This window comes from Clarias gariepinus, chromosome 9 (assembly GCF_024256425.1).
Source record: "Clarias gariepinus isolate MV-2021 ecotype Netherlands chromosome 9, CGAR_prim_01v2, whole genome shotgun sequence".
NCBI lineage: Eukaryota > Metazoa > Chordata > Actinopteri > Siluriformes > Clariidae > Clarias > Clarias gariepinus.
This window is the reverse complement of record NC_071108.1, coordinates 22,991,027-23,007,273: the sequence shown is the minus strand read 5'-3', so window position 1 is coordinate 23,007,273 and position 16,247 is coordinate 22,991,027. Positions and strand designations below refer to the sequence as shown.

The 16,247-nt window shown below is 38.4% G+C and overlaps 1 protein-coding gene across 1 annotated transcript; it reads right to left on the bottom strand.

The window, feature by feature from the left end:
- Positions 1-3,324: 3,324 nt before the first annotated feature.
- On the bottom strand, positions 3,325-7,621 carry vgll4l (vestigial like 4 like). The gene is made up of 5 exons (XM_053504533.1): positions 7,249-7,621; positions 5,836-5,959; positions 5,531-5,753; positions 4,412-4,490; positions 3,325-3,757 (listed from the first exon to the last, which is right to left on the bottom strand). The coding sequence occupies exons 1-5, from the start codon at positions 7,313-7,315 to the stop codon at positions 3,432-3,434; spliced, it is 819 nt and encodes a 272-aa protein (XP_053360508.1). The 5' UTR covers positions 7,316-7,621; the 3' UTR covers positions 3,325-3,431.
- Positions 7,622-16,247: the final 8,626 nt, after the last annotated feature.

The following is a 16,247-nucleotide window of genomic DNA, read 5'->3' as shown; positions in this document are numbered from 1 at the left end:
CAGCAGTACAATTCCTTGCTGACATTATAAATTCCAATCTTTAATTTGAAGCTCATATACAGTAGATAATAATATTAGGAAAGCATTCTTTCATCTCAGAAATATTGGCAAGAAAATAAGTACACTCACCTAAAGGATTATTAGAAACACCTGTTCAATTTCTCATTAATGCAATTATCTAATCAACCAATCACATGGCAGTTGCTTCAATGCATTTAAGGGGGTGGTCCTGGGCATGACTCCAAACTGAATGTCAGAATGGGAAAGAAAGGTGATTTTAGCAATTTTGAGCGTGGCGTGGTTGTTGGTGCCAGACGGGCCGGTCTTTCACAATCTGCTCAGTTACTGGAATTTTCACGCACAACCAATTCTAGGTTTACAAAGAATGATGTGAAAAAGGGAAAACATCCAGTATGCGGCAGTCCTGTGGGCTAAAATGCCTTGTTGATGCTTGAGGTCAGAGGAGAATGGGCCGACTGATTCAAGCATAGAATAGAAGAGCAATTTTGACTGAAATAACCACTCGATACAACCGAGGTATGCAGGAAAGCATTTGTGAAGCCACAACACGCACAAACTTGAGGCGGATGGGCTACAAAAGCAGAAGACCCCACCGGGTACCACTCATCTCCACCTCAAATAGGAAAAAGAGGCTACAATTTGCACGAGCTCACCAAAAATGGACAGTTGAAGACTGGAAAAATGTTGCCTGGTCTGAGTCTCGATGTCTTTTGAGACATTTAAATGGTAGAGAGAGAACATGGATCCATCATGCCTTGTTACCACTGTGCAGGCTGGTGGTGGTGTAATGATGTGGGGGATGTTTTCTTGGCACACTTTAGGCCCCTTAGTGCCAATTGGGCATCATTTAAATGCCACGGGCTACCTGAGCATTGTCCATCCCTTTATTGACCATGTCCATCCCTTTATAACCACCATGTACCCATCCTCTGATGGCTACTTCCAGCAGGATAATGCACCATGTCACAAAGCTCGAATCATTTTGAATTGGTTTCATGAACATGACAATGAGTTCACTGTACTAAAATGGCCCCCAGTCACCAGATCTCAACCCAATAGAGCATCTTTGGGGTGTGGTGGAACGGAAGCTTCGTGCCCTGGATGTGCATCCCACAAAACTCCATCAACTGCAAGATGCTATCCTATCAATATGGGCCAACATTTCTAAAGAATGCTTTCAGCACCTTGTTGAATCAATGCCACGTAGAATTAAGGCAGGTCAAACATCGTATTAGTATAGTGTTCCTAATAATCCTTTAGGTGAGTGTATAAGGTACTACACCTTGCAAAAAAATTAGTTCATGCTTTCGTCACCTCTAGATTGGATTATTGTAATGCATTACTGTCTGGATGTTTAACTAGGTGCATAAACAAGCTTTAATATGAAGCAGCAAGAGTCCTCACTAATACTAGAAAATATGACCACAACACCCCTATGCACACTTCATTGGCTCCCAGTAAAATTTCGCATTAACTTTATGATCCTCCACACCTCCTTTAATTAATAGATTCAGGCTACTTGTGGATACTGCATATTATGAAAACTACAGCAGGGGGCAGAGCTTTTTTTTGCCAGAAGCGCCCAAATTATGAATTAGCCTTTCAATTAAAGTCTATTGGGACTCGTGGATATATAGTATTATGGTAAACTGGTATGTTTGGATACTGTCGTCCCCACCCTCATTGATCATTTAGGTTTTTTGACAGTGGAATGACTGGTTGCTTTACTTCCCAGGAAGTCCTTATACCTGTGTTTCCTTATGGCTCTCTCTTTTAGGAATGTTGTCATAATAGTCTCCCTGATTGTAGTATGCACTAAATATACATTCACCTTCTGCATGTGACTGTGACCATATTTGTTTTCTCTCTTTCTCTTTTTCTCTCTCTCTGCTGGGCTGCACATGGTGCTCCTGAGTTGCCACTGATCCAGACCTGTCTGACTTATCCTGGTGCCCTGCTTCAGAGTCCCGTGTGGCCTGCTTGGGTTGCGTGTGGTGGTTGGGGACAGTTCTACTTGACCATAAATATGGTCTTGGACTCGGCTGATGCAAGCAGCTGTTCTCTGATCACTTGTGACTGCCGTCGCTCAATAGTTCAGGCCTGAAATGCCTACAAACAGTTTTGTACCTCTAATAATAGAGTACAATAAGTGGACTTTACTTAAACACATCTCCTGTTATGTTGAACTTCCAGCTGCCTAACACTCAGTATGACTGCAAATCAATTCCTGCTATCCGTTATCACACAAATTTGATCACTGTAAAATGACAAGTTGCCTTACCTCCCTGGAAGCCCTCATGTCTGTGTTTTCTTCTGCCCCTGACTTATAGTTATGATGCCATAGTTAGTCCAGACAGATTTTCTGCTTGCACTCTGCATAAAATATACACTGACTTTAACTACTGCAGCTGCTCTCTCTCTCTCTCTCTCTCTCTCTCTCTCTCTCTCGCTTTCTCTCTCTTTCTCTCTAACTGTCTCTCTCTGTCTTTCTTTTGGGGGTACACATGAACCTCCTGAGGTACGAACCCTTTTGCCCTCGGAACCTATTTGACACATCTTGGTGCCGTACTTTTGGTTAGAGTGCAAGTAATGAGATTGCTAATTTTCCTGGAATTGAGTTGAACTGCCCTACACATTAGTAAAATCTAGAAGGATAGCGGCCAGATCACTTTAACACTTGAAGTCCCATCATAAAAAAATCAATAGTTGAAATTTATGTTTAATAATGACAATAAAAGAATATCCATAAGCACAATGTGATGGGAACTCAAGATTGGGACTAAACACCTGCATGGCCATAAGAAAACCATTTGTTGTTAAAGGCTAATAAAATGGCTTCAATTTTTAGGGAGCATAAAGATTGGATTTAGGAGAAACAGTAATATGTTGCTGAGTCCAGATTTGCTTAATTCCAAAGATATGTGCATGTCAGGTTTCTATAGCAAGCACACGAAGCAGTGCACCCATCATATGTTACTGCTAAATCTTTTCTTAGAGCTAGAGTATTGTAAAGGTAATTATGTCACAAATGTTTTTTTTTTTCCTTGTTCATGGTAAAATTAGTATCATGGGACCAAGTTAAAGTCTTGGCAAATACGCAATTTAAGACTATTATTTATTATCAGTGCAATCAAGGACTACAAAAAGTAAAAATGATTATAAGTGAACCAATAATATATGCACCATGTATATCCATACTTAAAACATAAAGTGATCAGATCCTGTAAAAAAAATTCCATACAGAGTTTCCTGAATCCGTAATAGTGATTCTCAAAATCTTATCACTATCCGATCGCTCAGGTATTTAACTGCATGTTCTTGGCATTTTATTTAGCTGCAGTGATAACACATCACTGTGAACACCCAACTTGTGGTTCTATGTAAAAGTCCAGTATGTATTTAGACAAGTTTCATTTCCCTGGCCACATGCTGGCAGGGGCTGTAGTTGGACTGAAAGAATCCTTGCGTGCTCGTTTAGGGCTTTGGCCATAACCAGGCGAGTCGATAACTGTGGGATTACAGGTTAGACGTGAAGATGATGTTGACAGTGTGGAAGATGAACTGCAAGCAGAAGAGGATGCTTTGAGTTGTAGCCACTTTTCTCCAAGAGCCTTGGCAAAATGGTCATCAACAGACACACTTATGGAGATTTGCTTAGAGGAACCTTTTTGATAGTTCACCCCAAGGCTCCGCTGGAAATGTTCCTCAACATTATCATACCTGTGCTGCATCATAACTACACAAAGAGAACACAAAATCAGATTTAGAATAGCATATAGACTATATGTCTAAAAGTTTGTAGACACCTGACCATCACATTTATAAGTCAATTTTGAACATTACATTCCAGAATTCCAGCCACCCTTTTTATATATATATATATATATATATATATATATATATATATATATATATATATATATAATGGATCTCTTCTGAGTGGGTGTTTGTGGCCATTACTAATGCATTTGCACATTCAGCTACAACAGCATTAGTAAGATCAGACACTAGTGTCAGGTAAGCAGACCTGGAGTACAGTCTGGGTTCTAATTCATCCCAGAGGTTTTCAGTGGGCATGAGGTCAGGGCTTGGTGCAGGCCATTCATATGCAACCTTGTCAAACCATGTCTTCATGCACCTTACTTTCTGAGGCCTTCTCATGCTGGAACATGTTTGTCCTTTGTTCCAGGAAAAGGAAATTCAATGCTACATTATACAGAAACGTATATGGGTGTGATGGTCAGGTGTACAAAAGCTTTTACCTACAGTTTAAAACTTGATTTAAAATTTTATTGTAGTGTGTTGATTAAGATGGTGAATAAATCTGACTTTCTAAAAAGGTTGTGAATGAAAAAGCCTTTAGAAAAGAATAGATTCTTATATAGCATACCAGTGGAGTGCTTGCAACAGTCTATCGGCATACAGGCTGCCTTTGTTGATGAGACGCATGTGATCACTGAGGGCCGAACCTGCAAGTTTATGGATTATTACAATGTGGAAACTCTAGGGACAATCTGATACTTTAATTTATACATATTCTTGCACATATTTCATACTTATTGCGATAATGACCACTGTATGAAAAATATAAATAACAGTGAACTTATAGTGGTATTAATGCTATAACTTTAGAACTAGATTAACAATGATTCCTGTAGAATTTTGTTTTGGCCATAGTTTTTAAAAAGAAAGGATAGCTGAAGCTTTTAGTGTTCCTTCATCCACAATGCCACAATCCGATCAATAACAGCAGTGGTCTGTTGGAACTTGTTGACAACATTCCTCCACCCATTGCTTACATTTCATCCTGAATCAGGCTGGATTACATATCTTGAACAAGCAAAGGCCTGTCTGAGCCCCCATAAGCAGTCTTGCTTGATACCTATCTTGAATTCAGCTGCATCTCATAGACAGTGGAGATAAGTAAACTTAAGTGGCTACTGGAGAGATCTTGAGAAGTGTAAAGATGTATAATGTACTGGGCAGAGGAGAAATTAGTCTAGTGGTTATCAATACTCCATGTGCCATTTGTGGTATAGTTTGAATGCAAAGAAAAAGGAATGCTTTGATGTTAATAAAATACCCCAGAATGTTTGAAATAATTCTTCCAGTACTTTAATATTAATTCTCGACCATATTGTCTTAGTAACGGTTTACAATACAAATATTTTTTGTATGTTTTACAATACCATATTAGAATGTATGGTTAATTAATTACTTTGAGATGATTTGATTGTGAATCCTTATTTGTTATATCCATAGTACAATTTTCTAATGTCTAATGCATGGGATTACAATGTTTTATAGTGTTTGACAAATTTTTATATAATTTTAATCTAATTAAATTAATCAAAGTAAATTAAACTGTACTTGATCTGGTCTGCTTGTTTATCTACTGGAATATTTCATTATGTTGACAAAACACCATTATCTTAGTTTACTAAGTACTATATGTAATTTTAATTAAACCTCTGTGATTGATGCAATACAGCTTATTGAAAGCAGTTACCTGTAAGTGTCTCACTGGAGTTTTTCTGTTTTTGTCTTCTGTCTCCTCTGTCTCCTGGTGCATTTTCTTAATAAGGGCAAGCGGCTCATCCATAACTGTATTGGAGATTTGGTGAGTTGGACTTGCTGTGGGGCTCCAAGTGGATGTAGGACTCTCCAGCTTGTTGAACCGTGATGATGTCCTGTTAGCACTGGCCAGACTCTTGCTGAGGGCCTTCTCTCTTCTGAAACCAAGAGATTATTATTAGTTATCAATAGAAGTCTTTAGATAATCAGTGGACAACTACTATTAAAAAGTAGTTGTACCTCTCCTCCAGTGTCCGTCCTTGTTCTGAACTGTGTCGGTGTTTGAACGGGTGAGCAGGAGTCACTCTGATTCTGTCACTGGTTATGTGACGAAACCGGTCCTCGCTCCTCAGGTGTGGCTGACCTATAAGGTAACATAAATACATCTTATTATTACACACATTTTTACTTACTTTTTTTTTTTTTTACTTTTATTTATGCTTAAGTATAGACCCCAGGTCACCCAGTCATCAATACATAACCAGGTCCAAACAATGAAAATGGGCAGCAGATACATTAACAACCAGCTTAATATTCGTCTCTGCAATTTTGCATGACCAAAATAACCCAATTGTGGGAAAACATTGTTGTACCATCATAATAATGTAAACTGTTTTAAGCCACAGAACAAGATAGACTGGATCTATGAGTATTACTCTGGAACACAATCTGACTCACTACTAACGGTAAGTGTCATATAAACGTAAAATACACCACACAAGAAATGTAAAAAAACATAACTGTCTGAAAATAAACTGGAAAAAAATGTATCCACTAGAGATATTTTGTTTGTTAGCACAAGACAGAAGAATTGTAAGATAAGAATTGACAGGAGGCCTTTTAAATAAATAAACAACATGTCAATGTCAGGACAAGCTGCTCCAAACTAAAATAAATGAAGGGTATTACAAGCTTACTGTGTGTTAACATGTTGTTCAGATTTAAGGACACTTTCATATTTATAGTAGGCAGTAAATCTCACAATACCTTTTTTTCGAGGATTTAGAAAACCAGCTTTTTCATTTTAAGTTTCAAACACCATGTGGGTGTTTTGGGTGGAAATCTTGGTGCAGTGCACATGACCAATACACTCATACATAGGTTTACATGTATTTCCTGTGTCAAAGTGTGTGACAGACTGACTTGACATGTTAGAGGACAGAGGAGTGGGTAAAAACCACACCTTCCAACACAGTGGTTTTCCAGTGCCTGGGGGAGGATTATTTTCATTGAACCCTCAGACAAGATAGACCTTCCAGAGGTAACACTGACTGGGTAAAATTACAATGAGGTAATATTGCCTGTTAACAGCATTTGTCATTTACATTCACTCATCTTATAGTCTGAGATAATATTACATACAAATTAAAAGTATATTTTTTCTTACAGATTTGTATAATTATTACTTATATTTTATTTTATCTCACTTTACTTAGTTCTAATTCACAGCTTTAATTCATAATGCAGAATTCAAATTTTTTTTTTTTATTGTTTGAAAATTCCTGGTGATTCCTCGTAATTTCAGTTTTGCATTGTGTCAGGATCTAATTACACATAATGCAGAAATGTATTTGACAAAACAGAAGATGCGAACAGAAACCAGCAAAGACCTTAGGACATCAAGCAAACCATGTGTCACAAAATGATAATTACCTTCTAGAATGTAAACTTTGAAACCACTGCTCATCCGGGTGATATAGTGGAAATTTGTCACAGCCATGCCTCTAGATCCTTGATTTGTAGTTGTTCAGGGCCTTTGTAACTGGCAGAAGAACTCAGCCTGAGATTCCTGACACCGTATGTACCTGTAATGCATAAGATCAGTAGGGATCTTCACTGCACTCTGTATGAGGATTGTGGACTCTGTTGTCTTCTGTTGTCTTCTAAAGTTTTCATTGGCTATATAAAGTCCAACCCCCTTTTCCTGCCTGTTGGTTCTTTGCCTGCTTCTGTTTCCAAGATGCTAGTTCCACGGGTTCCATAAGGGCGGAGTCTAATAAGAAGCTGTAAACTGCATTCAATCTTTCACCCTTCTGATGTCCCTAACTTTTCCTACGTTGAAATAATTGTAAAAAAAAAAAAAAATGTAAGCATGAAGAGTAGTCTTCAGTTATGCTTGTGTACATTTTGAGTATCCTGAGTATGCACGGCAAACAACAAAATCATTATTAGGACATATGCTTTGCCTTAGCTTGGAAATTTAACATTATTTTCCCTGTCTACTACTGGAATCCACAAACAAGTCCTGTTCTGCCTTTATTTCCTTTCTAAGAGGCAGCAGCTGGTGACAGCCCTTCCTTTGGGGCTAATCTAAAAGCTTGCTTGACTGCATTTTTTGTCTACCTGAACTGTAGTCATTCTTCCAGCTTGTCTATACATGTAGCTCCCTGTAAGTTCCCCCGATTAAAGCACTAGGCCTTTCCCTTTAGTAAACATGCAAAGACTCCTTGCATGTGTGCTCCTGCAGCCCACACATAGAAGGATGGCAAGAAATATATAGTTTTGGATGCAATAATTAACTTAACATCCTGCTACACTTCATTACATTTCCCATTTTAGTAAGGGTAATAGTAATTTGTTAATTCAATTCAATTCAATTTTATTTGTATAGCGCTTTTAGCAATTGTCATTGCCGCAAAGCAGCTTTACACAATCAAAAGAATTATTTAAGTTTGTATGAAATGTGAATGTGTATGAATCAAAATGGTCAGTTTGTCCCTGGTTAACAAGCCGAGGGCGACAGTGGCAAGAAAAAACTCCCTGAGATGGTAATAGGAAGAAACCTTGAGAGGAACCAGACTCAACAGGGAACCCATCCTCATCTGGGTGAAACAGAAAGCAGTAAATGATCTGCATTTATACAGTGTGTAGGGTGGGAGGCAGTTCAGCTATAATAGCTGATGTTAACTGATGTTAATATGGAGTCCAGGTAGTTATTGAAGACCCAGGTAGACTTGTAGGAAGTTGACTCAAGACGCATCTCTTTAATCTGGCATACGCGTAACTCATCCCATAACTTCATACTTCAGTACATCTATCCTGAATGGCAACTACGCTAATTCTCTCCATCTGTTCTGTACTTTTCTACCCATCCCGAGGCATCTGGAGATTGTACCAGCTTTAGCAGACAAAGGCCAACCCTGCAAGGATCCTGAGGCTTCCAGAGAAGGACCAGCTCCAGCTGAATTCTGCTTTATGATGGTTAGAGCTACACATGCTGCTCCTGTGCTTCCAGTGATCCAGACCCCATCTGCCCTCTGCACCTACTGACTCATCCCTATGCTGAACTGGACTTCATGTTCATTTAAAGAATTTCTGTTATATTGTACTTTCACCTGCACAACACACATGATGTTTATTCTATCTGTTATCACCCAAATGAGGATGGGTTCCCTGTTGAGTCTGGTTCCTCTCAAGGTTTCTTCCTATTGCCATCTCAGGGAGTTTTTCCCTTGCCACTGTCGCCGTCACCCATTTATTATTTTTTATTATAAATTTCTTTAATTTTTGTGAAGCTGCTTTGAGAAAATGACCATTGTTAAAAGCGCTATATAAATAAAATTGAATTGAATTGAAATACTAAGCCACCATGCCTCCAAACTTATAGTAATATAATACTTTATAAAAAATTATTAATTAATAAATAATTAATTATTTTAAAAATTAGCCTGGACTATTGTGTCTTGTTTTTGCTGTTACAACTAAATGTGAACGTTTTGTAGAAAGTTATTATCCTTTGGTTGTGTGGGCACTCACTTTTTGCTTTTCTGTGCTGTTAACACCACCTGTCTAAAAGCCGTGCTCATAAATAAAGAAGTATCTCTCGAATTGCATACATCAAATACAGAACGTTCTCCATGTTCATCAGAAAAAAAAATGTTATGCTGGACAACACTTGATAAAATAAGTAACTTGTCAGTCATAAAAAAAATTTATGTTCAAATTAACCTCACATTCAATCACATACGCGTCATTCGTTTGTCAATATAAAACCAAAGAAAAAAAAAACAGTTTTTACCACTCAATCACTCATCTTCTATACCACTTTATCCTGGGATATGCTCCAGGTCGCGGTGACCTGAAGTCTATCCCAGGAGACTTAGGGCACAAGGCAGGGTACACCCTAAGGTGTCTATCACACATACACACACACTACGGGCAATTTGGGAACGCCAATTAGCCTAACCTGCATACCTTTGGACTGTGGGAGGAAACCGGAGTACGCGGAGAAAACCCACCAAACACAGGGAGAACATGCACACTCTATGCACACAGAGACGGGAATCGAGCCTGGCCGGGAATCGAACCCAGACCCTGGAGGAGCTGCAAGGCGACAGTGCTAACCACTACATCACCATGCCGCATGTTTTTACCGTATACCGGAATGGATAACAGTTTATTTTATGCTTTCCAATGTTGAGCATGACATTTTTACTTGTTTCTTTATGTGCTGTGCTGCATAGCATTTATAATTCTTTTTTTTTTATTATTTTCTTCCTATTCATTGGAATTCCCATTATGATGCAAAACTTTAAATTTTTATCACATTTTGATTAATTACTTTTATGTTTTAGAAGTTTTTTAAACAGCCAGCCAAATAAAAGAATACAAAATCAAGTCTATCAAGACTATTTTTTAAAATCCTATCTTTGAAAGACGTGAACCTTTCACATAAAAGAAACATAGACAGGAAGGGCAGGGTAAAAAAAGGTCTCTCTCTAACCCTAGTAACCCTATGCTTGTTTTATCCATGAAAACTATATAAAAAAATATTATCCTGCTTAAAATTTAGCACCCTATCTTTTAATTCTTTGTGTTTTTGTGTAAAAACATGATAGAAATCATCTGATAATAGAGGGTCTCAGTATACAGTATCATAAATACAACCTCGTCAACAATTTTCACAGTGAGAGAAATAAGCAAAAAAAAGCTCTGTTGGGATTTTTTTCAAAGGGAAAGTGCAGGTTCATGTGTATCATTTTTACTTTTACTTATGTTTTCTGTATAAATCATCAGATCATAGTGGCTCTCACCTTTATGGCAAATATAGTTTTTTGTATGGGAGAGATTTCAATCTTGAATAAACACCGACCATTAAACAGCACATTAAATAAAATAGGAAAATACAAAGTGCATTGCATTGTGTACATTTTCCTTCAATCCTGTTAAACAAGTAAGTAGGTAAAAAAAAATGCTTCAAAACATCTGTAAGGATTTTTGAGTGGCTGATTCTTTGTCTCCTCAGACCACAGGTCTATCGTGCCCTGGATATCCTGCAGTTACTGAGAACTTTTACTGCATACTGAGAGAAATTGTTGTTGACACTGCCATCCCATACCTGATTCATTAGATCCCTACCTTGGCAAAGAAAAGTGTGGGACTATGTTCTTTGAATTCTCCAGTGCAATTGCCATGTTGACTGATATGCAAGTTGAGTCATAATTGGTGACTTGAAATACAGACTACCACACAAGGAGACTACAATATGTCAAGATGAAAGGCTGTTCCCATATATATACAGTATATATATATATATATATATATATATATATATATATATATATATATATATATATAATTATGTGTTAATTATGTTGGAGTGAGAGTGCAGAGAGAGCAGAGTGCAGCATTGCTGATGAAGTCATCTGCCTAGCAGTCAACAGTCTGACACAGCCATCTATTGATCAATGTGGGTATTGCAGCCAGTGAAGCTTATGCAGCAGACATCATTGGTCTACCATTCTTCCTGTCATTTAAAAGAAAAAGAGGAACAAAAACAGCATATGCAGTGTTTTAGTTCTGTACATTGCTTTGCCTCTTCATTTATATTTTGAAGAAGGTAAGTGAAGACAGACGCATGGATGCATGCCAAGTTTTATTTGACCAGAGCCAACACAGTCTGTGACAGAATATAGCTACTTAAGAAGGTAAATGGTTATCCATAGAATGGTATAATGCAACCCTAGTCTACACAAAAAAAGGTTTTCACATATTGTTTTATGTTTTAAAAAAGAAACTATCTATTAGAGCACCCTGAAAGACAGCCATGCACAGATGGGCCAGTAAAAAGAATTTTTATTTGTTCAGAAATTATTTTTGCTCTGCTGTGTGTGTGTGTGTGTGTGTGTGTGTGTGTGTGTGTGCGTGTGTGTGTGTGTGAACTGCCCATTGGATATTATGTAGGATCAACATAATGCCGTTGGAGGTGGTGAAGTTCTGATAAAACTGTAATTGTTTTAGTGAACTCAGGCCTTGGGCAGAACTTCCTAATTTTTTCTTCTGCCAGTCTGTAGATTTATTGCCCCTAGGCTGCTGGCTGCTGTCTGCTGCTCAACCGTGGTTTTGTGTACTGACTTTTTTTTAAATGTTAGGGATGGAATCAACATGACACTGACTGCATCCCTGATCCCAATCCCAAACTTAATCCCAGCTGGTCACATTGCAAACTGTCAAACTGCTGCAAATTAGCAGCTGGCTAATCAGGAAGGAGTCCTGTTATACCTGTCCTCACAGTATGTTTGTGCCAGAAGCCCCAATTCCAGCAGGATAATGCACCATGTCACAAAGCTCGAATCATTTCAAATTGGTTTCTTGAACATGACAATGAGTTTACTGTACTAAAATGGCCCACACAGTCACCAGATCTCAACCCAATAGAGCATCTTTGGGATGTGGTGGAACGGGAGCTTCGTGCCCTGGATGTGCATCCCACAAATCTCCATCAACTGCAAGATGCTATCCTATCAATATGGGCCAACATTTCTAAAGAATGCTTTCAGCACCTTGTTGAATCAATGCCACGTAGAATTAAGGCAGTTCTGAAGGCGAAAGGGGGTCAAATACCGGATTAGTATGGTGTTCCTAATAATCCTTTAGGTGAGTGTATAAAACAGGCAGAGAATTTTTTTTTTTTTTTACATACCTGTGGAATAAACTTGTTGGATGCAAGTTTCCTTGGCCACAGAGTTTATTGCCTAAAGCACTCTGGAATCTAGTTAATTAATGCTATAACTAATGCTATATTCATAAGCCTTAATTGTGCCTAAATTTTCAGTCAACAAATATGGTTACCCAATCACTCCCTGTCCACTCCTCGATGTGAGTGAACAGGTGCACCAAACAGGTGCAACCAAATAGGTCTAGTGGACATAAGAAGTGTCCATCAAGTCCACATACTGTATCTCCTTCTATAGCCCCAACACCCCTCTCTCCTTTTTTTGGAGGATATTCTCTGGAAACTAACTAGCAGCTAACTAATCGACAGTATGAAATAAAATTTTAAATAGTATTAAAAAGTGTATTAAAATATCTCTTTCATGATTAATTGTGATTATTATTATTATTAAAACATTGTGGCAGAGGGGCCATGGTCAAGCATCGCCTGCAAATAAAGAGTCAAATGAAGCCAACAGGTAAAATGTAATGACTTACACATGAGGTTTATTAGGAAGTTACATATCTCTTTGTAGGTGGCATGGTGGTGTAGTGGTTAGCACTGTCGCCTTAAACCGCCAGGGTCTGGGTTCAATTCCTGGCCAGGCTCGATTCTCGTCTCTGTTTGCATGTTTTTCCCATGCTTGGTGGGTGTCCTCCCACAGTCCAAAGATACAGTATGCAGGTTAGGCTAATTGGCATTCCCAAATTGACCGTAGTGTGTGTGTGCCCTGCGAAGGATTGGCACCATTTCCAGGTGTGTGCCCTAAGCCACCTGGGATAGGCTCCAGGCTCCCTGTGTCTTTTTGTGCTGGCAAAAAAATAGAACAAGACAACTGTGCGTGAGTTTACCAGTGCACTGAACAGTGTGTGTGTGTGTGTGTGTGTGAGAGAGAGAGAGAGAAAGAGATGGACTTCATCATTAGTCAAAGGTGGGTCTTGGGCCCAGAATTACCAGGGGCACCCAGAGCTAAATTAAACTTATGGTTAAGATTATTTTTGCTCTTCATTAATTAATCATGCCATTTTGGACTTGCATCTGAGAGCATCTATATGAAAGGATGATTCAGGTGTCAACAGAGACTGAAAAGTGAAAGAATTTGGTGTGAAACTGATAAAATGAAGTGAAGCTACATAAATGGTCCTGAAAAAAGGAAGAAGCAGGAGGAGAGAAAAATATTTATAGCAACAGTGCCAAAGGTAACAACCTTTTTCACAGTGCTGGTGGTTACTGACAACAACAAGAACACTATAAACGTTGTTAAAGAGCACCAAGAGGCCACTGCTTGTGCTAGCAGCACTAGTGTTAGCAAAGCTACTAATGGAGCTAATGTTACCTTTTGTACCTTTATTACCTTGTGTAATGTTTGACTCGTGACATATGACCAGCATTGTGCTAGTTACTATTATTCACTGAAAGTAATATATTACTATTACTTATTACTTTTCTATAAATGTACTATATTACTAATTATATAATTAATATTATATAATTAATATATTACGATGCAAGTCCCACATTATAGGCAGCGGTGCGAGATCTCAGAACGTCGTGGATGGTTTTATCTACCCACGGCTCCTAATTGGGAAATGTTCTGATGCTTGTTTTTTGTATGGTATCATCTGCTAGGTTCTAAATGAATCCCACAACTGCTCCCGTAAACACATTGATGTCATTAGAGCATAAGAACATTAGCAAGACAAAATAGCTAATAGTGGACTTTAGTACAAAGCAGGAGAGGAACTACCAGACCCCCGGTGATCAACAAGAGCCCAGTGGAGAGAGTGAACAGCTACCTCTGTGTTCACATCACGTAGGAGCTGTCATGGTCCTCTTACATCAATACAGTGGTGAAAAAGCAACAGGAGTTCAGGAATTTTTACTCCCGCACCATAAGTTGCTTTGGGTTGTTGGGAGTAAAATGGTACATTATCTCTCTTTTGTATATTGCTTTCTCACCCTTGAAGGCTCTCTCAAGTTTAGCTCTGGCTGTGCGGCAGAGGGCTTTATCTTTGGACCTGAGGGCAGCATTGCAGACTTTTAGGAGGGTTTTGACTTATTTAGTCATCCACGGTTTCTGATTGGGGTAAATTTGGATGTGTGTGTTGACTGTGACATTACCAACACAAATCTTAATGTAGCTGGGTAATGATTATGTGTGCTCCTTTAAATTCTGGTTCTCAAAGACCCCCCAGTTATTCTTCTCAAAACAGGATTCTGTTCTCAACACAGGTAAACCAGTTGTTATTAACATAGATGCAGAGCCCCCCGCTCTATCTTAACAGTCTTTGTTTCTGTCCCAGCAGTGTCTGTGCTATGTATCCAGCTACCTCCATGGTCAGGTAACAGTGGGGTAGAGAATTCCTTTATGGTGTTATTCATGGTGATCAGCAGTTGTAGTCCATCCTTTTTGTTGGTTGATGATCTGGTGTTAGTGAGAAATATGCTCACAAGACACGTGACTAAATTCACTGTTTTTCCTTGCAATCGTTGCCCTTGACTGACTCATCAGATAATCTAATGTTTTATATCTGCCCCTGAGAGATAGGAAGATAATGAATTATTTTTTTAAATATGTTGAAAATAAAAATACACTGAGATACTAATTGAAGAGGGAGTAAAAAGGTAACTGGGGATGATAGGGAGTGAGTAGTATTTGTAGTAAATGAGCAGCAAATGGACCCAGCAAAACCTGACTATCAAGAAAGGATATACTGAAATAAAGTGATGGAAGAGAGAGGAGGTCTCTGGGGGCAAACAGATATGAGCAAGAGGCTGTCTGGAAATGCTTCTGTTAAAAATATGATTATGATTAATAATAATAATAATAATAATAATAATAAGATATTATTATATTTTTTTACAGTTTAACTAATACAGTACACTCATTATAAAATCTTATTTTCATCTATACATATAATAATCCTATAAATCCTATTAATCTATAATCTGGTGCATCTGTACATTCAGGATATTTGTGGAAAAAAATGGGGGGGGGGGGCAAATCGAGATGTGTTCTCTGTGTGTTTGTCTGTTTCTTTGTGTATGCATCATGAAAAAACTACTAAACCAATATCCAACAGAGGTCCTCTGTGGAGAGAGGAGAACCTTCCAGAAGGTCAACCATCTCTGGAGCAATCCACCAATTAGGCCTATATGGTACAGTGGCCAGAGAGTCTCATCGGACCAGAGAATTTTGTTTCTCATGTCTTTTGGCAAGAGGGGCTGCCATGTGCCTTTTACTAGGGAGTGGCCACTCTACCATATAGGCCTGATTGGTGGATTGCTGCAGAGATGTTCTCTCCACAGAGGACTTTTGAAACCTACAGTGGTGTGAAAAACTATTTGCCCCCTTCCTGATTTCTTATTCGTTTGCATGTTTGTCACACTTAAATGTTTCTGCTCATCAAAAACCGTTAACTATTAGTCAAATATAACACAAGTAAACACAAAATGCAGTTTTTAAATGAAGGTTTACATTATTAAGGGAGAAAAAAAAACTCAAAATCTACATGGCCCTGTGTGAAAAAGTAATTGCCCCCCTTGTTAAAAAATAACTTAACTGTGGTTTATCACACCTGAGTTCAATTTCTGTAGTCACCCCCAGGCCTGATTACTGCCACACCTGTTTCAATCAAGAAATCACTTAAATAGGAGCTACCTGACACAAAGAAGTAGACCAAAAGCACCTCAAAAGCTAGACATCATGCCAAGATCC